The 21,760-nt window shown below is 39.5% G+C and overlaps 2 protein-coding genes across 8 annotated transcripts in view; one reads left to right on the forward strand and one right to left on the reverse strand.

Annotated features, from left to right (window-relative positions):
- Window positions 1-999: 999 nt before the first annotated feature.
- Window positions 1,000-6,330, reverse strand: MORN2 (MORN repeat containing 2; the record flags this gene model as incomplete). Its single annotated transcript, XM_059943551.1, has 5 exons — window positions 1,000-1,234; window positions 2,631-2,767; window positions 3,498-3,604; window positions 4,032-4,082; window positions 6,198-6,330. Coding segments are annotated over 5 exons (531 nt in total), but the record flags the coding sequence as incomplete, so codon positions are not given.
- A 37-nt stretch (window positions 6,331-6,367) lies between these two features.
- Window positions 6,368-21,760, forward strand: part of DHX57 (DExH-box helicase 57) — a 59,429-nt gene continuing 44,036 nt past the window's right edge. For 2 of the 7 annotated variants that reach the window (XM_059943552.1, XM_059943553.1), the window contains exons 1-2: window positions 6,588-6,951; window positions 18,715-18,932. In XM_059943552.1, the coding sequence (XP_059799535.1) occupies window positions 6,898-6,951; window positions 18,715-18,932 (272 nt within the window). In that variant the 5' untranslated portion in view covers window positions 6,588-6,897. The other 5 variants (XM_059943554.1, XM_059943559.1, XM_059943556.1 and 2 more) reach the window with 5 other exon arrangements.

Genomic DNA, 21,760 nt, shown 5'->3' on the forward strand with positions numbered 1-21,760 from the left:
AGGCCCCCTGCATTGGAAGCACGGAGTCTTAACCACTACGCCACCAGGGAAGTCCCGGGAAGTGGTATCTTATTGTGGGTTTAATTTGCATTTCCCTAAAGAGTAATGATGTCTTTCATTTGCTTATCAGACATTTGTATATCTTCTTTGAAGAAATGTCTATGCAAATCCTTTGTCCATATTTAAACTGGGTTGTCTTTTTATTTATATATATTTATATATGAGTTCTGTATACTGAAAACTAAACCTTTACGTGATATATGATTTGCAAATATTTTCTCCCATTCTGTGGATTGTTCTTTCATTTTCTTGATAGTTTCCTTTAACACATAAGATATACTTTTTTTATATATATAAATTTATTTCATTTTTGGCTGCGTTGGGTCTTCATTGCTGCACGTGGGCTTTCTCTAGTTGCGGTGAGCAGGGGCTACTCTTCATTGTGGTGCGCGGGCTTCTCATCGCAGTGGCTTCTCTTGCTGTAGAGCATAGGCTCTAGGTGCGCGGGCTTCAATAGTTGTGGCTCACGGGCTGTAGAGTGCAGGCTCAGTAGTTGGGGTGCACGGGCTTAGCTGCTCCGCGGCATGTGGGATTTTCCCAGAACAGGGCTCAAACCCTTGTCCCCTGCGTTGGCAGGCGGATTCTTAACCACTGCACCACTAGGGAAGCCCAGATATACTCTTTAAAGATGACAAAACTCAGGCACAGGATTGGAAATTGACTTTGTCAAGATCTGCATAGTTTTTCTTAAAATGAGCAAACTCTCAATTGAATCACGTAATTTACTTTCTTTATTTTCTTTATTTTCTTTCTTTTTTTCCCCCCCTCTTTTTTGGCCACACTGTGTGGCATGCAGGATCTTAGTTCCTGGATCAGGTATCGAACCTGCGCCCCCTGCAGTGGAAGCACGGAGTCTTAACCACTGGACCGCCAGGGCAGTCCCTACATAATTTATTTTAAACTAATTATAAGATGATCAAAAGAAAGTTCAAAAAAGCATAAATGAGTGATGGTTTTATTGGCAAAATTACAATATATAGGCAGTGTATGAAGTTACTGCAGATGACATTTAGTTGTTTTCCTTACAACTAAAAGCTTCAACTACCACATTAAAACTTCAATGCAGAGTATCTACATGTGGAGCTTTAGCCTCAGGCCTGGAGCAGCTGTGAAATGAAAGTTACCACACCATTCTAGTCCTTGGATATCAGTATATTGTCCTTCACCTTCCACCCTGCAATAGTAAAAAATAAGTGTGTTCATTAACCAAGACCCAAAATTTATGGTCCAGATATGATTGTCCAGTATATTAGATACAATGTCTGAAGAATTATATCTTTCCACTATCAAATTTTGGCTTAAAACCTGACATCCTGCTTTCATATCCTACAAAAAAAAAATTACTATTCCAAACAAATTTTGTCATTATACAAATTTTGGTGTCTAAGATTTTAGGATTACATATGCTTAGTTTAGACCAAAACAGTCAAAAAGTGAAAAGTTTATATTGGTTATCTGGCTTAATTAGTTCATTCATTTATTCAACAAATGTTTATTGACCTTCAACTATGTTTGAGGTGCTATGCTCTATGCTGGTGTTTTCTGGACTCTTCAGAGTGGTGAAAATGCACTTCACATAACCAAACAGACCTTTATCCCATGGGTTAGAGTTTTCTCCCTTTATTAACATCAGTGGGAAAAGTTTATATGCTGTCATCACAGACTTGGCATCAGAATAGGTGAACACTTTCTACCCTCCTCAATATGTATCAACCACTGCATAACAATTAGGTTGCATTTTCAATTCTGGAAATAATAAAGGGGTAGTTATAAATGAACCATGAACCTCTGGATGACACGGCATGGTATTTGGTGTGAGGATTAAGCTTGTAAAGATACATGGTGGAGGGTAGGGGTAGGGATTTGGATGAAGGTGGTCAAAAGGTACAAACTTCCAGTTACAAGATAAATAAGGTACTAGGGATGTGATGTACAACATGATAAATATAATTAACACTGCTGTATGTTATATGTAAAAGTTGTTAAGAGAGAAAATCCTTAGTTCTCATCACAAGGAAAAATATTTTTTTCTTTTTCTTTTATTTTGTGTCAATGTGAGGTGATGAATGTTCACTACACTTACTGTGGTCATCACTTCATCATGTACCTAAGTCGAATCATTATGCTGTACACCTTGAATTTATACAGCGCTGTATGTCTATTATATCTCAAACTGGAAGAAAAAATAAAATCTAAAACTAAAAAAAAGTTTATCAAGATATTTCAAGTGAAAATAATTTTTGGCCTAAATTTTCTCAATAATTGCAACAAGCTTTCCATTTCCAATATGACTGCAAAAAGTTCTATAGGAACAGAAGTCAAGAGGAAATAAATGAAAAGTCTAATAGATTATCACCAAGAATGATATTTTCTTTTGGAGGCTCATGATGGCCTTAGCCTCTCTTATAACACTTTTTTCCCCAACATATAACCCAAATTTTCCAAAATATATTATAAATATATTTTAACTAAATACATTACAAAAGAAATTTAGCATTAACTAAATTTTTAAGCAAATGTGCCTGAAAAGGCTCTTTTAGAACTACAATGACATTTTATTTTAAACTTACCTATTTTCATTGAAATTTCCAGTGTACTTTGCCCCAGTTGGGAATGTATAAGTCCCCAGTCCATGAAACATATTGTCCTTAAAGTGTCCTTCATATACTGCTCCTGAAAAATGCTCAAGTCTTCCAAAACCATTCATCTGTTTGTAACAAAGGAAATTACCTCAGTAACTAATCTTCAGTTCCCTAGAACATTTCAAAAATGTACACATATGTCTATCATCTACTTTGTTATTATTTAATCTATCATTGTATCATCCTTTATTTTCACAAAAATAAGATAACATTTTATCATTGTCCTTTGTATGTATCTCTCTGTGAAACTCACCAAGTCAATGTTTCTGATCGGGGGCACTTGAACATCTTGGGGGTCCATGATGATAATAACAGGGGTCCTCAAGATACCTTGACTATATCAAAAAGCTTAAAGGACACCCAGTTTAGTTAGCCCAGAAATGGCACAAAGAAGTTGTTAAGAACAAAAATTTGTATTCAGGCAGACCCGAGAACACATTTTTATTTCATCACTTACTAGCTGGGCAAGAAATCTGAGCCTGATTTCCCTCAATTGTAAAATAGGAACATTAATGGTATCTGACTCGTGAGGCTGCTATGAGGATTCAATGAGAAAATTATGTAATGAGTTCACTTTGCTCAATGAATAGGAAATAAGAAAGATGATAATGATGATAATTAGCTCTCTGCATGAGTTTAATACTATTCTTATTTCATATATGTTAAATATAATCATTTGTTATTTTTATTGCATGGTCTACTCATATGTGTTTTTTGATTAATGGTGAAATGCCTGGAACCATTTAACCAATAGAGTTACTTATCCACTGTCAATGTTCAAAACAACAATAATACCTTGTCATCTTTCCAGCTTCCTGTGTAGACAATCCCATTAGGAGTGGTATGAATACCTATTCCATTTCTCTCAAAGATTCCAGAAGATGTTCTTGTACAATCCCCATCTAAACAAGAGAGAAATACTGAAGATTATAAAAGGGAACCCTGTTTGACTAAGTAATAAAATAGTTATGTTCAGGCTTAATCAGAACTGCATCCCGTATGGGTCTCTTTGGCTTCCTAGCACTGAAATTGATGAGACCAGAGATGAGGAGCTCCATGGACCTAGGTCTTGTAATCATTGACACTCAGGGGCCCACAAGATTGACATATGGCTATGGCCCTTCCATAGCTTTCCAAGGCACACTGTCTATACATAACATTAGAGTTTAGATTTAAAATCTGTTCCTCCATTAGTATTTCTATGTTATTTTGTTTAATGGAGTTAATATCTCAGTAGTAGTTTTATAAAGTGTAACAGTCTCAGTTTTGTACCCTTAAGCTATTTAATTTTAGTCTATATAGAAAAAAGTAATTGAAATGTATGCTTACCATACTTGTCTCCATTTGGAAATATAAAGTTTATCTTAAATACTTCTGGAGCTGTTTTAAAAGATTTCAGAAAAGTCGCATAAGCTTAAATATTTTTACATCGTAAGACCTATAACATATTTGCTTCAAGAGCTAACCAAATAGACTCACTTCATATGATCACAAGCATATCATGATTACTTGGCATTTCCATAGTCTAGTGTAGGGTCCTGGGGAAATAAATGATTTTGTCTAGATGATCAATTTTTACTTGTTTATTATAACAGCTTTATTAATATATCATTCACATACCACCAAAGTTACCCTTTAAAAGTATACAAAATCATTTTTTTTAGCATACTCAGAGTTGTGTAACTGTCACCACAATCTAATTTTTCAATATTTTAATCACCCCCAAAAGAAATCCTGTACATATTAGCAGTTACTCTCCATTACCCTAAAACTCACCCAACCCCTGGCAACCACTAATCTACTCTCTGTCTCTATGTACTGGTGTATTCTAGATAGTTCATAGAAATGGAATCATACAATATGTGGTCCTTTGTGATTAGCTTCTTTTACTTAGCTTCAAGGTTCATCCATGTTGTAGCATGTATCAGTATTTCACCACTTTTTATTGCCGAATAGTCCATGCTACAAAAATAGCGCATTGTGTTTATCTATTCATCAGTTGATGGCCAGTTGGGTTGTTTCCAGTTTTGGCTGTTATGAATAATGCTATGAACATTCATGTATAATTTTTTGTGTGGACATATGTTTTTATTTCTCTTGGGTATATGATCTATTGATTGTCTCACAGAGGTAAGGTAGAGTGAACAATCTCTGATTTGGCAGTGGAAGGAAATAGAAAATAAAGAAAGATAGTAAGTGAGAAGGGGTGGGGGAGGGAGTGGGGTCCAAACAGAATGAGATTGGAATGGAGACCAGGTGAAAAAGGGACAAAGACAACCACAGGCCTGGGGGATGGCGGGTGGGGTGGAATCTATGCCTCAGAGCCCTGGGACATTTAGTGGACTAAAACATTAGAAACTAATTTTTGCCAATACTGAAGAAAACGTATGTGAAGATAAGTAAACTATAACTTCTAGGACAATAGTCTACTAGAATGTTACTCAAAGTGTGGCCATCCATTAGAATCATCTGGGATGCTTTACAAGATCCTACGCCCTTCCACACTGCTGAATCAGAATCTCTGTGGGTGGGACAAGAGAACTGATCTTTTTAATTGAAAAATTAATGAGTGACAGTTGAGAAAGGCTGAAAGCTCATCCCCTCTGAGGAAACAGAGCTAATAACACAATAGGCAGAAGACTTAAACATCATCAGAGAGAAAGGGAGGGTATAGCAGCCTTGAGACAGGAGCGGATGCTTATGAAAAAATAATTAGCAATCTAGGAAATGAATAATATAATTGTTGAAATAAACCTCTTTAGGCTGAATAGCAGAATGAATACGGTTGAAAAGTAAATTAGTTAACTGGAACACAAGGTTGAAAATTTTTCCCAGAAAGAGGCATAAAGGAAAACAGAGATATCACCTGACAAGGCCTTTCATATCTCCCCTCACCCCCAGACTCCTCCAGGAGCCCCCAGGAGGTCTATCCCTAGTGTAGTACTTAGGGCCCTATTAAAATAACGCTTTTGTGCCGGAGTCCCTTCTCACACTCCACTCCTCTGGGTCAGGATCACGGATTAGTTAAATCTCTTTTCCCACCCTAGTGTCCAGCTCAGTGCTTAGTACTTACTGGTAGGAACTGAATGAGTGGCACTTGGGAAGCAATCGTTAAAGGCTTACGAAGCAGAGCACTAAACGTGATCATACAAGAAACCGAACTGTTTCAATTGCCCTTAAATGGTTCCACATCCGAAACTTTGGACAGTTAGAGCTAGAGGGAGGGAACCTAAGGGATCGAGGCTGGCAAAGAGAGGAAACTGAAACCAGAGACGCTGGCACTTCCCTAAGGTGTCGCAACAGCGAATCGACGGCCGAATGAGAGCTAGAATCCAGGTCTCCAGATTCCCACAGCACGGGTTCTCCGCGCCCACATCCCACCAGCTGTGTAGACGCTCAGGAAATATGTCACACCCGTACCGGAGTTGCCAGGGGCCGAGCTCCGGCTCAGTGCGAGTTCTACTTAAAGGGGCGTTGGGAGGGTGGGACACTCACTCGACACAGGGGTGCTGGAGAGATTTTCTGGACTCTGCGATCCCCCCTGGGCCGCCAGCTCTGTGGCCTGGAGGGAAGGAAGCAGTAGCTCAGCGCAGACTGCGACTTGGTTGCTAGGGCGACCAGGCACCTCTCACCCGGAAGCGAATAGACAAGGGCCCGAGGTTGAGCCAATCGGAAGGCGCCAGGGCTGGGCCGCTGCAGCTGGGCCGCTGCGGAGCCGCTCCAGGTGAGGTCGCGGTGGGTGGCGGCGCCCGGCTGGGGCCTTGGCCGCTGGGCGCCGCGTCCTAACAGACGCCCCGGGAAGCAGCGCTGCGAGCCCGGGGCGGCCTCCCCTGCCGCGTGTGAGAGATGTATTTCCGTGTGTGTGGTCTGCGCGTCGCCCTAGTAGTCAGTGTGCGGACCCTTCTACCGACTCCCTGTCCCGGAGTGGTCAGGGTCTGAGGAGCCTCCCGGCCCGGTGGGATACAGCCTGTCTGGCTGGGGCCGGTGAGCCTGGAGCATTAGGATCCCAGGCCCTGGGACCGGGCCCGGCGGGAGTCGGCAGCTGAGGCTGTCCACGCTCAGGCTGGAGGCGGGGGAGCTGAATTCAGGCTCGGAGCGGGATAAAGGGTGGAATTGGAGGGGCTCAGGTTTCGTTTCCTGTCTCTGTCTCCATCACCAATGGGTGGCTATTTGGGGAGAGGATTTGCTGCGATGTATGCTGGAAGAAAGGTACCAGGTCTGGGTATCTGCAAGGAGCTGGATATATGGGGTGAGTCAGAGATTTGCCTAGGAGGGCAATGGCTTGTGGTCAGTTTTCAGCGCCCAGCTTGGTGATTCTGTTCCTGGGAGCCAAACTTGGATGTGAAACAAAGGATACTCTTCCAGCCAAACTTAGGTTCCTGTGTCCACGGTGAACAAAGATAGTTGGAATCTTCCCAGACTAAATGGAATTATGATGTTTTGGCATCTTGTGGGCCTACCTGGCCGGGAAGAAACTGCCATTCCCAGGGCTAGCTAATTAACAATTAACCTGTGAACACGCCTTTCATATGCAAAACAACCAATCCTGCATCCTTACTTCCAACCACCTCCTTTGTCTAACCACCACGCTAGTAGTTCCCCTGCCCTAAATCAGACTGGGGCCAGGTACCCTATGCCTCAGAGTCTGTGGGAATTACTCAAACTAGCCAATCCTAAACTGATTACCCTGCCCGGCCTCGCCTTTCCCGTGAAAAACCCAAGAAAGGCTACAGCCTATGCCTTACCCTTGTTCCTTTCTGCCTCCTCCTGGCACTGGTGCTTCCCTCTGTGGCCCACCGTGGCATGGCATGCCTCTCCTTTCTAGGGGAGCTGTAGATAACATTAAACTTTTCTTTCAGTGGTATTGATCTCTCTGTGTCAGCACTCAGTCACCTTTACAAATTAAGACCCAGGCACAAATCACAGGGGGGGATGGCTTAACAGTAAGTTTTGTTGTTTTGTTTTCTTGTTTTATTTATTTATTTAGCTGCATCAGGTCTTAGTTGTGGCACATGGGATCTTTCGTTGCGGCGTGTGGGGTCAGTAGTTGTGGCACATGGGCTTAGTTGCCCCGTGGCATGTGGGATCTTAGTTCCCTGACCAGGGATCGAATCCGTGTGCCCTGCATTGGAAGGTGGATTCTTTTTTTTTTTTTTTTTTTTTAATAAATTTATTTTTGGCTGTGTTGGGTCTTCGTTGCTGCGCGTGGCTTTCTCTAGCTGCGGCGAACGGGGGCTACTCTTCGTTGCGGTGTGCGGGCTTCTCACTGCGGTGGCTCCTCTTGTTGTGGAGCACGGGCTCTAGGTGCGGTGGGCTTCAGTAGTTGTGGCACGTGGGCTCTAGAGCGCAGGCTCAGTAGTTGTGGTGCACGGGCTTAGTTGCTCCACGGCATGTGGGATCTTCCCGGACCAGGGCTCAAACCCGTGTCCCCTGCATTGGCAGGTGGACTCTCAACCACTGCGCCACCAGGGAAGCCCTGGAAGGTGGATTCTTAATCACTGGACCACCAGGGAAGTCCCAACACTAAGTTTTGAATTGAAGATACAAAGTACATGTTTGGGGGGTAAGAGGGAAATATGGGGGAAAGAATTTCAGCTTTGGAGTCGAATGGATTGTTTCAAACCCTGGCTCCAGACTTTGCTTCTATAGTTGGTGACATTAGACAAGTCATGTAATTTATCTGTTACTCTAGTTTCCTCTGCTATAAAATATAGAAAATAATATTTAACTTACAGGAGTTTTAGAGAAGTAAATGAAAAATCTTACCTTTCCCCTCAATGCAGACTTGTATTTCCAACTATTAATACCTTCTACATATCTCCATTTGAATATCTAGAAGACATCTCAAATGTAACATTCATTCTGAACTTGTGACACTCCCCGTATCTTTTCCTCCCCACTATTCCCATTTTGATCACATGGCTGAGCACAGGACCCCTATTCACCTAGTTAATCTAGGCCCTAAAATCTTACAGTAATTCTAGACACTTCTCTCTCATACCTTGCATCTAATTCATCTACTGTTAAAATACATTGAGAATCTATGGCCACTTTTCAGCTCCACTTGCTCCCACCCTAGTCCATCTCACTGTGTTTTGTTTGTTTGTTTGTTTTGTTTTTTATCTCCAGACTGAACAACTGCAGTAGTTTCTAACTGGCCTCCTGGTTCTCCTCACCTCCCTAAAGACTTTTTATTCTTCACAAAACAGCTAGAGTAATTTTTTTTTTTTTACTTTTTTCTAGATAATTTTAATGTAAATCTGAAGTTTTAAAAAATTTTTATTTTCTATTGGAGTATATTTGATTAACAGTGTTGTGTTAGTTTCAGGTGTACAGCAAAGTGATTCAGTTATATATATATATATACACGTATCTATTCTTTTTCAAATTCTTTTCCCATTTAGGTTATTACAGAATATTGAGCAGAGTTCCCTGTGCTATACAGTAAGTCCTTGTTGGTTACCTATTTTATCTTATTTTATTTTTTACAGACTTTATTGATGCGGACCATTTTTAAAGTCTTTATTGAATTTGTTACAATATTGCTTCCGTTTTATGTTTTGGTTTTTTGGCTGCGAGGCATGTGAGATCTTAGCTCCCCAACCAGGGATCAAACCCACACCCCCTGCATTGGAAGGTGAAGTCTCAACCACTGGACGGCCGGGAAGTCCCTGGTTATCTATTTTAAATACAGCAGTGTGTATATGTCAATCCCAAGCTCCCAGTCTATCCCTCCCCCCAACCCTTCCCTCCTGGTAACCATAAGTTTGTTCTCTAAGGCTGTGATGTTCTCTAAGTCTGTGAGTCTGTTTCTGTTTTGTAAATAAGTTCATTTGTATCTTTTTTTTTTAAGATTCCGCATATAAGCCATATCATTTATTTGTCTTTCTCTGTCTGACTTACTTCACTTACTATGGTAATCTCCAGGTCCATCCATGTTGCTGCAAATGGCGTTATTTCATTCTTTTTTTTTTTTTAATATTTATTTATTTGCTTATCTGGCTGTGCTGGGTCTTAGTTGTAGCACATGGGATCTTCGTTGCAGCATGTGGGATCTTTAGTTGCGGCATGTGAGATCTTTAGCTGTGACATGTGGGCTCTTTTAGTTGCAGCATGCAGGCTCTTAGTTGCAGCATGCAGGATCTAGTTCCCTGACCAGGGATCGAACTCGGACCCCCTGCGTTGGGAGCACGGAGTCTTAACGACTAGACCACCAGGGGAGTCCCCTACGTTATTTCATTCTTTTTAATGGCTGAGTAATATTCCATTATATATGTGTACCACATCTTCTTTATCCATTCATCTGTCGATAGACATTTAAGTTGCTTTCATGTCTTGGCTATTGTAAACAGTGCTGCAGTGAACATTGGGGTGCCTGTATCCTTTCTAACCATGTTTTTCTATGGATATATGCCCAGTGGTGGGATTGTGGGATCATATGGTAGCTCTATTTTTAGTTTTTTAAGGAACCTCCATATTGTTCTCCATAGTGGCTCTACCAATTTACATTCCCACCAACAGTGTAGGAGGGTTCCCTTTTTAAAGTAATTGTTTTAAAACCTAAGTCAGTCATACCAAGCTTTTGCCTCTGCTCTCTAGTGACTTTCTGTTATATTTTGAATAAAATTCAAAGTTCTTCCCAGGACCTACATGGTCGTCTACTTTCTGACCTCATCTCCTTTGCTCACTATATTGCAGACCCACCAGACTCCTTACTGTTCATCCAGCCCAGTGCATTGAAGATGTTCTGGACTTGGCCCCTTTTCACCTACTGTTGCTTCTGCTTACAATGTACTGTTCACAAATATTTCATGACTCATTTTCTGAATGTTCAGGTGTCTGCTCAATATGATCAGAAAGATGGCCACTCTAACTCGACTGCTCTATCTAAAATAACACTCTCAGAGTTTTTCATTTTCTTCATAGCACTTAACTGATATTATGTATTTATTTATTGTCTGTCTTACTCTCTAGAGGATAAGCTTCATGAGGCAGGAACTTCTGTTGTCTTTGCTGTTATATCCCTAGGACTTGGCACATAATAAGTGCTTAATAAATATTTGTGGAATGAATAAATAAATGAATGAATCTCCATTCTCATATCAGTCATTTATTCAACCTTCAGCCATTCTTCAAATACATATTGAATTTCTTCTATATGCCAGACACTGAGTTAGAGGTACATTGGTAATCAAAATAGACATAATTCTTGCCTTCAGAGAGCTTCTGGGGAGGCGGGAAGATAAACATAAAAGAAACAATAAATATGAATAATTATGAAGGATTTTGAAGAAAGGAATATCAAGAGACCTAGTTTAATTTCTACATGTTTGTGAGTTTCCCAGATATTTCCCTGCTTTTGATTTCAAATTTCATTCCGCTGTGGTTGCAAAACATACTTTGTATCATTTCTGTCTTTTGAAATTTATTGAGGTTTTTTTTATAGCCTAGCATATGGTCTATCCTGGAAAATTTTCCTTATACACATAAGGAAAATGTATATTTTTATTGGGTAGAGTGTTCTGTAGATGTCTCTTAGGTCTAGTTGGTTTATACTGTGTTTCAAGTCTTCTATTTCTTTATTGATCTTCTGTCTACAGTAAGTCCCCTACATACGAACCTTCAAGTTGTGAAGTTTCAAAGATGTGAACATGTGTTTGCGTGTCCAATCACGTAAGTTAGCTCATGTGTCTGGCAAACATCGTCACGTGTGCATCCTCTACAAGTGGTTGTGCTTTTGTGTACTTTACTGTACAGTACTGTATAGAGTACAATAGTACAGTATCTTTATTTCAAGCCCAGGATGTCCGGAAGCAAGTGTAAAAGCTGCAGTATATAGCCGATTGTGTTAGTTGGGTACCTAGGCTAATCTTGTTGGACTTACGAACAAATTGGACTTATGAATGAGCTCTCAGAACAGAACTTGTTCGTATGTAGGGGACTTACAGTAGTTGTTCTCTACCATTGTTGAAAGTGGGTATTGAAGTTTCCTACTGTTATGCATTGTCTATTTCTCTGTTCATTTCTTCTTCTTCTTTTTTTTTTTTTGGCTGCACTGGGTCTTCGTTGCTGTGCGCAGGCTTTCTCTAGTTGCCGCGAGCAGGGGTTACTCTTCGTTGTGGTGCGCGGGCTTCTCATTGCGGTGGCTTCTCTTGTTGCGGAGCACGGGCTCTAGGTGCACGGGCTTCAGTAGTTGCAGCACGCAGGCCCTAGAGCTTGTGGGCTTCAGTAGTTGCGGTGCGTGGGCTCAGTAGTTGCGCCGCGTGGGCTCTAGGGCACACAGGCTTCAGTAGTTGTGGCATGCAGGCTCAGTAGTTGCGGTGCACGGGCTTAGTTGCTCCATGGCATGTGGGATCTTCCTGGACCAGGGCTCGAACCCGTGTCCCCTGCATTGGCAGGTGGATTCTTACCCACTGCACCACCACAGAAGTCCTCTCTGTTCATTTCTGTCAGTTGTTGCTTTATGTATTCTGGTGCTCTGTTATTAGGTGCAATATATTTGTAATTGTTAATATCTTCCTCATGGATTGACTCTCTTATCATTATGAAATGTCCTTCTTTATCTCTAACAACATTTTTTGCTTTAAAGTCTATTTCGTCTGATATTAGCATAGTCATTCCAGCTTTCTTGTGGTTGCTGTTTGCATGATTTTTCTTTTTCCATCCTTTTACTTTTCATTTATTTGTATCTTTGAATTTAAAGTGATAGCATATAGTTGGTTCTTGTTTTTATACAGTCTGATAATTTGTCTTTTGATTGAATTGTCCAATCCATTCACATTTAATGTTGGTATAGTGGAATTTACATTTACCCTTCTACTTTTTGTTGTCTGTATGTCTTGTCTATTTTGTTTCTCTGTTCCTACTTTACTGCTTTCTTTTGCATTATCATTAAATGAACATTTTCTAATTCAGTATTTTAATTTCTTTAATGATTTTTTTCACGATATTTTTTTTGAGTTTTTGTTTTGTTTTTTAGTGACTGCCCAAGGGTTTATCTTGTACATCTTGACATATCAGAATCAGCTTCACATTTATACTAGCTCAATTTTAGTAGTGTATTGAAATGTTACTCTCATACAGCTGTATTCCTTTCCCCTCCTTTTTGCAGTATTATTGTTACACATATTATATCTATTAATATTACAAACCCAAGTGTACATTCTTTTCTATTTTTTATATTGAAATGTAGTTGGTTTAAAATGTGTTAGTTTCAGGTGTACAGCAAAGTGATTTAGTTATACGTGTGTGTGTGTGTGTGTGTGTGTGTATTTATATTCTTTTTTAGATTCTTTTCCATTATAGGTTATTATAAGATACTGAGTATAGTTCCCTGTGCTATACAATAGGTCCTTATTGCTTATCTATTTTATATATAGTAGTGTGTATATTTTAATCCAAAACTCCTAATTTACCTCTCCCCCCCATCCCCCTTTGGTAACCATAAATTTATTTTTTATGTCTGTGAGTCCATTTCTGTTTTGTAAATAAGTTCATTTGTATCATTTTTTTTTAGATTCCTTATAAAGCAATATCGTGTGATATTTGTCTTTCTCTGTCTGACTTACTTCACTTAGTGTGATAATCTCTAGGTCCATCCATGTTGTTGCTAATGGCATTATTTCATTCTTTTTTATGGCTGAGTAATATTCCATTGTGTATCTATACCACATCTTCTTTATCCATTCATCTGTCAATGGGTACTTAGGTTGCTTCCCCAACTGTACATTGTTATAGTTATTGCTTTACCATCTGTAGTCATTTTCTTAACCCAGTACAACTATGCTCCCACTGATCTGCTTTGTTCTGTTATTAGCAAATATATTACATTTCTATACATCACAGGTCCAATATTACATTTTGTACATATTATTTTATACAGTTGCTTTTTAAATCGGTTATGTGAAGAAAGGAGAAAAATATACATTTACACTGTTTTGTTGGCTTTGAGGGGAGGGGGTTGTTTTTGTTTTTTGGGTTTTTTTGTAATTACACAGTTACCTTTATTGGTGCTTCTTGTTTTTTGTGTGGATTCCAGTTATCATCTAGGGTCACTTGCTTCAGCTTGAAGAGCTTCCTTTAGTATTTTTTTGTAAAGCAGGTCTGCTGTCAACAAATTCTCTGCTTTTATCTGAGAAACTTTTAATTTCACCTCCATTCTTGAAAGATAGCTTTTCTGGATATAGGATTATTGGTTGACAGTTCTTTTCTTTAAGTCCTTTGAATGTATTATGTCACTGCCTTCTGGCCTCCATCGTTTCTGCCAGAAAGTCAACTGTTAATCTTACTGGGTTTATATCTGTAAGTGTCAAGTTGTTTTTCTCTAAATGCTTTCAAGATTTCTCCTTGTCTTTAACTTTCAGCATTTTTACATACTGTGTCTGTTTAGGGATCTATGGGTGTATCCTACTTGGACTCCTTAGAGCTTCCTGGCTGTGTAGGTTATTGTCTTTCAATAAATTTGAGAAGTCTTCTGCTCTTATTTCTTTTAATATTTTTTCTGCTCTTTTCTCTCTTCTCCCCACCCCCATCCTTCTGGTGCTCCTATTATGCATACTACTAACTTTGGACTTAGTTTGGGTGTAGTTAGTTTGGCTTAGTTTGGCCTTAGTTTGTTCTTCTTTTTCTGGTTCCCTGAGGTGTAAATTTAGATGGATTATTTGAGATCTTTTCTTTTTCGTAATGTAGGCATTTATTGCTTTAAACTGTCCTCTTAGAACTCCTTTTGCTGCATCCCGTAAGTGTTGGTATGTTGTGTTTCCACTTTCAATTGTTTGAAGATATTTTAAAATTTCCCTCTTGATTTTGTCTTTGACCCATTGGTTGTTCAGGAGCATGTTTTTTAATGTCCACATATTTATGAGTTTTCCAGTTTTCCTTCTGTTATTGATTTCTAGTTTCATACCATTGTGGTTAGAAAAGATGCTTGATCTGATTTCAGTCTTCTTAAGTTTGTCAAGACTTGTTTTATAGCCTAAGATATGATCTATCCTGGAGAATATTTCATGTGCATTTGAGAAGAAAATGTAGTCTCCTGCTTTGAATGGAATGTTCTGTGTATGTCTGCTGGTCCATTTGGCTTAAATTACGGTTCAAGTCCAATATTTCTTTACTGATTTTACTTTCTGGATGATATGACCATTGTTGAAAGTGTGGTATTAAAGTCCCTTATTATTATTGTGTTGATGTCTATTTCTCTCTTCAATTATGTTAATATTTGCTGTATATATTTAGGTGCTCTGATGTTGGGAGCATAAATACTTACAATTGTTAGATTCCTTTGATGAATTGACCCCTTTATCGTTATATGATGATCTTCTTTGTCTCTTGTTACAGCATTTGACTTAAAGGCTATTTTGTCTAAGTATAGCTACCCCTGCTGTCTTTTGGTTTCCATGTGCATTTACTGTCTTTTACATACTTCAGTTTCAGTCTATGTGTGTCTTTAAAGCTGAAGTGATTCTGTTGCAGGCAGCATGTAGTTGAGTCTTGTTTTTTTTTTTTAACTTTTTAAAATTTATTTTTATTTATTTATTTTTGACTGCATTGGGTCTTTGTTGCTGCATGCAGGCTTTCTCTAGTTGCGGCGAGCAGGGTCTACTCTTTGTTGTGGTGCGTGGGCTTCTCATAACGGTGGCTTCTCTTGTTGCGGAGCACAGGCTCTAGGCACAAGGGCTTCAGTAGTTGTAGCATACAGGCTCAGTAGTTGTGGCTTGCGGGCTCTAGAGCACAGGCTCAGTAGTTGTGGCGCATGGGCTTAGTTGTTCCGCAGCATGTGGAATCATCCCAGACCAGGGCTCGAACCTGTGTCCCCTGCATTGGCAGGTGGATTCTTAACCACTGCACCGCCAGGGAAGTCCTGAGTGTTGTTTTTTAATCCATTCAGGTACTCTGTGTATTTTGATGGGCGAATTTAGTCCATTTACATTTAAAGTGATTATTAATAGGTAAGGGCTTACTATTGCCATTTTTTTTTTAAAGATTGATTGATTGATTGATTGATTGATTGCTATGTTGGGTCTTCGTTTCTGTGCTAGGGCTTTCTCTAGTTGCAGCAAGTGGGGGCCACTCTTCATCGTGGTGCGCGGGCCTGTGCGGGCCTCTCACTATCGTGGCCTCTCTTGTTGCGGAGCACAGGCTCCAGACGCGCAGGCTCAGTAGTTGTGGCTCACGGGCCTAGTTGCTCCACAGCATGTGGGATCTTCCCAGACCAGGGCTCGAACCCGTGTCCCCTGCATTAGCAGGCAGATTCTCAACCACTGCGCCACCAGGGAAGCCCACTATTGCCATTTTGATTGTTGTTTCCTGGATGTTTTATAGATCCTTTGTTTCTTTCTTTCTCTCTTGCTGTCTTCCTTTGTGATTTGATGATCTTCTGTAGTGGTATGCTTTGATTCCTTCCTCATTATCTTTTATGTATCTACTATAGTTTTTTTTTTTTAAACATCTTTATTGGAGTATAATTGCTTTACAATGGTGTGTTAGTTTCTGCTTTATATCAAAGTGAATCAGTTATACATATACATATGTTCCCATATCTCTTCCCTCTTGCATCTCCCTCCCTCCCACCCTCCCTATCCCACCCCTCTAGGTGGTCACAAAGCACGGGTCTGATCTCCCTGTGCTATGCGGCTGCTTCCCACTAGCTATCTATTTTACATTTGGTAGTGTATATATGTCCATGACACTCTCTCACCCTGTCACATCTCACCCCTCCCCCTCCCCATATCCTCAAGTCCATTCTCTAGTAGGTCTGTGTCTTTATTCCCGTCTTGCCACTAGGTTCTTCATGACCTTTTTTTTTTCCCTTAGATTCCATATATATGTGTTAGCATACTGTATTTGTTTTTCTCTTTCTGACTTACTTCACTCTGTATGACAGACTCTAACTCCATCCACCTCATTACAAATACCTCCATTTCATTTCTTTTTATGGCTGAGTAATATTCCATTGTATATATGTGCCACATCTTCTTTATCCATTCATCTGATGATGGACACTTAGGTTGCTTCCATGTCCTGGCTATTGTAAATAGAGCTGCAATGAACATTTTGGTACATGACTCTTTTTGAATTATGGTTTTCTCAGGGTATATGCCCAGTAGTGGGATTGCTGGGTCATATGGTAGTTCTATTTTTAGTTTTTTAAGGAACCTCCATACTGTTCTCCATAGTGGCTGTATCAATTTACATTCCCACCAACAGTGCAAGAGGGTTCCCTTTTCTCCACACCCTCTCCAGCATTTATTGTTTCTAGATTTTTCGATGATGGCCATTCTGACTGGTGTGAGATGATACCTCATTGTAGTTTTGATTTGCATTTCTCTAATGATTAATGATGTTGAGCATTCTTTCATGTGTCTGTTGGCCATCTGTATATCTTCTTTGGAGAAATGTCTATTTAGGTCTTCTGCCCATTTTTGGATTGGGTTGTTTGTTTTTTTGTTATTGAGCTGCATGAGTTGCTTGTAAATCTTGGAGATTAATCCTTTGTCAGTTGCTTCATTTGCAAATATTTTCTCCCATTCTGAGGGTTGTCTTTTCGTCTTGTTTATGGTTTCCTTTGCTGTGCAAAAGCTTTTAAGTTTCATTAGGTCCCATTTGTTTATTTGTGTTTTTATTTCCATTTCTCTAAGGGCTGGGTCAAAAAGGATCTTGCTGTGATTTATGTCATAGAGTGTTCTGCCTATGTTTTCCTCTAAGAGTTTGATAGTGTCTGGCCTTACACTTAGGTCTTTAATCCATTTTGAGTTTATTTTTGTGTATGGTGTCAGGGAGTGTTCTAATTTCATACTTTTACATGTACCTGTCCAATTTTCCCAGCACCACTTATTGAAGAGGCTGTCTTTTCTCCACTGTATATGCTTGCCTCCTTTATCAAAGATAAGGTGACCATATGTGCGTGGGTTTATCTCTGGGCTTTCTATCCTGTTCCATTGATCTATATTTCTGTTTTTGTGCCAGTACCAAACTGTCTTGATTACTGTAGCTTTGTAATATAGTCTGAAGTCAGGGAGCCTGATTCCTCCAGCTCCATTTTTCGTTCTCAAGATTGCTTTGGCTGTTCGGGGTCTTTTGTGTCTCCATACAAATTGTGAAATTTTTTGTTCTAGTTCTGTGAAAAATGCCAGTGGTAGTTTGATAGGGATTTCATTGAATCTGTAGATTGCTTTGGGTATCTACTATAGATTTTTGCTGTGTAATTTGTTTTGTTTTGTTTTATATTTTTGCTTTTTACCATGAGACTGACATAAAACATCTTTTAGTTGTAACATTCTATTTTAAGCTGATAACATCTTAACTTTGATTGCATACAAAACTCTACAGTTTTACTTCCCCGAGGCAAAGTCTGAGCCAAGGCTGTGTTTCTGCAAGTGTATATGTAAATATAAATTTTACTTATCAAATTATGTATTAAATACATGAAAACATCTCTTCTCAACTAGAGTTTTTTAAACCCTATGGGAGACCTAACCAGATCAAAATGTAGCATTGGACCCTACACACCCTATGTATGATTTGAAACTTCTCCATGTGTTTCTTTTTTTTTTTTTTAAGTTAGCGACTATGCAAATATCCATTAATGGGGAATTTTTTTTTTAATTAATTAATTTATTTATGGCTGTGTTGGGTCTTCGTTTCTGTGCGAGGGCTGTCTCTAGTTGCGGCAAGCGGGGGCCACTCTTCATCGCGGTGCACGGGCCTCTCACTATCGCGGCCTCTCTTGTTGCGGAGCACAGGCTCCAGACGCGCAGGCTCAGTAGTTGTGGCTCACGGGCCCAGTTGCTCCGCGCATGTGGGATCTTCCCAAACCAGGGCTCGAACCCGTGTCCCCTGCATTGGCAGGCGGATTCTCAACCACTGCACCACCAGGGAAGCCCTAAACTGGCCCTTTTAAAGTATGCATTTTCCTTTTTTCTTTAAAATAGGCTATATCCATAACTTTGACAAACAAAGGAGTATTATACTTGTCTGATTTTTATAATGTCTGCATTACTTTTTTCTCTTGCAGGTGAAAATGAGTTCTTCAGTAAGAAGAAAAGGCAAGCCAGGGAAAGGAGGTGGAAAGGGGTCTTCCAGAGGAGGAAGAGGAGGCAGAAGTCATGCTAGTAAATCTCATGGGGGTGGCAGCGGTGGCGGTGGCATTGGTGGCAATAGAAAGGCCTCAAGTAGAATTTGGGATGATGGCGATGACTTTTCTATCTTCAATGAATCAAGGCATTCATCCAGGTCATTATACTCTTTAAATGTTCAAATATGAAAACAGTATCAATTCCTGATCTATGGACAACAGATGACTAAGACAAAGGGGGAAAATGCCAAGTAATTCTGGCCAACTTATCTTCCTCTTGTTTTAAAGCCCCCTCTTTGTAACCTTTTCTAAAGGCATGATGGCAAATAACACCTTTTGTTGGGCCGGGGATGGGGGTGGTGCTTTGAAATCTGAAGTTAACTTTAACTTCCACATGACACTGAATTGAGTATAATATTGTTATTGTAATCAGTATTACTAGGAAAGTAAATATTGGAAATGGTGAAGGTGATGAAAATTATTTTAAGTATTTCTTAGGCATTGTAGTTTGAAGGTCCCCAAATGAGATCTGGCTATACTCCATCTGTCTAGTTGATGAATTATCTATTTTCCAACCAGATCAACCAAATATTTACTGGAACTTCATGTGATGACCAGTGGTAGATATCATACCCAGGCTTTTCTCATGTTCAACTTTTAATTAGTGAATAAATTCTGATAATTCTAATGCATGTTTAATGAAAGTAAAGATTTTACTACTGCATGTTATGCAGTGTAAATATAAAATTCTCGTTGTTTCTCAAATTGCACTTCAAGCTGTTTACTTGAATTTTTAGAGATGGAGAGACTTCTTTAGAGCTGTGTATATACACACATACATACACACACTCTTCTGTGGGAATAATTCCCAACTAAATATTACTTAGAAAGGAATATAGGTGAGTGCTGCATCATAAATGCTTTTAACTTAAATGAATTCAACTGTATGTATTCAGGAAAAAAAGAAAAAGAAGAACCAATAGTATATAAGTAGTTAAACTTGCCGCAAAAGGAATCTGGGCTCCGCAGTGAACAGGATACGGGAGAGGAATGTGCTCATCCCTCAGTCGGTCTCAGTTTCCAAGTGCTTTTTGTAGTTTAAGCCTCTTGATGTACTGAGTATGTGATAATAATGTTTAAGTATATATTTCTTATACATGGTCTCTACCATAATCAAATATTTCACCTGGTACGCAACCAGAGAATCTACATTTTTTTTCCATTCTAAATGAAAAATGGTCATTTTGGACATACTGAGAGATAATGTATCAGTCTCAAACTTGACACTTTTTTAAGAATCTTCCAGAATAATCTAAAACTATACTTTCACCTTAGCTGCTGACTTAAGAACCTAAATGCTGAGTTAGATGCAGCTCCATTCTTTCTGAAAACACTGACTTTTTAGGTTCTTAGAGTCTCAGACATTCATTCATGCAGGAAATATTTACTCAGTGCCTACCATGCACCAGGCACTGTTTTAGGAACCAGGATTACAGCGATGAATAGAATATTGTCCTTGTCTTCATAGAAGGAGGTTTGAGGTATAAAGACCATAAACAAAGGTATTATAATAATAGGTCAGATGGTAAGTGCTACGGAGAAAAATAAAGGATAAAGGGATAGAAAAGACTGAAATAGATTGCTGGTTGCTGTTTTCTATGGAGTGATCATTAGAGAAGACTTCTCTAATGATGTGTCATTTGAGCCAGGACAAGAAAGAAGTAAAGGATAAGCTGTGAAGCTATCTAAGGGAAGAACGTTCAAGGCAGAGGGAACGGCAGGTGCACAGTTCCTAAGGCAGGAGTGTGCTTGGAAGATTTAGGAGATGGCAAGGAAGCCATGTGGCTAGCATGGATGGGTAAGAAGTGATAGGCAGTTAGATTCGAGAGACTCTACTGTATAGGATGTTTTAGGCCATTCTAAGGATTTTGTTTGTTTTTGTTTTTTTTTTAAGTTTTAAAAGTCATGTTCATGGAAGTGTAATTTACGTTCAGTAAAACTCAACCTAAAATTTGACAAATGCAATCATCGCCATAAACAGTTCTTCAAAACTCCCCCATGCCCTTTGCAGCACACTCTTCCCTGACCCTTAGGAATCCATTGATCTGTTCTCTGTCAAAGGGGTCAGATATAATCATTAAAATGATTTATTATAGAAAAAATCATAAGCATATAAAACCAAGTTTTTAAAAGGATGCTTTGGAATATATAATCTTTAGAATAGTCGAAAGAATGGGATTTTAAAATAACCTTTGAAAATTAAAGCACAGTTGAGAAAGTTATCTTAGGATAGTTGTAGAATAGCTTGTCTAGTTATTGTGTCAAGCTTCAGGCTGGGGCTGGTCAGTAGAAAAACTATTTTAAATAATGGAATTGAATTCTACAGACGTTCTCAATGGGGCAGACATACATTCTCACAGGTATTTGGCACCTTCTCAAAAGTTCACCCCTGCTACCACCAGGAAACGTCAAGGAAAGCAAAAACATCTGTTCTGTATATATCAGTCATCACATGTTCAAATACACCTTATCTACCTGAAATGCTTCTTCAAGCGCCACAATTCTGTCTTTCAAGCACCAGCCGTGAGGTTTGTCAGCATCTTGAACTGGACTGAGCCAAGTCACGTGCCATGGCCAAAAAGGCCATTATAAGGACTTTGGCTTTGCTTTGAGTAAAATGGGAAGCCATTGAAGGGTTTGAGGCAAGAGTGTGTGACATCAATCACTCTAGCCAGAGTTACTGCTATTCAGTATATCCCTTCATGTGAATTAGAAAATGGTGCCCCTTTCTTTGGGCAGTTATAGCTCCAGGGTGGATGTCTTGGCAAGCAGAGCATAGACTGGATTTTAGCTCTTGCTGTCCCCTCCTTCCCTACTTCAGGACCCTTTGCATAGTGTATAGTCTGTGCACCCATATTCAGTGGCCCTGCCTCAGTGTGCTCTGTGGAGAATAGACTACAGGGGGACATGGGTTGGAAGCAGGAAG

Source organism: Balaenoptera ricei, chromosome 13, assembly GCF_028023285.1.
Source record: "Balaenoptera ricei isolate mBalRic1 chromosome 13, mBalRic1.hap2, whole genome shotgun sequence".
NCBI classification, from domain to species: Eukaryota; Metazoa; Chordata; class Mammalia; order Artiodactyla; family Balaenopteridae; genus Balaenoptera; species Balaenoptera ricei.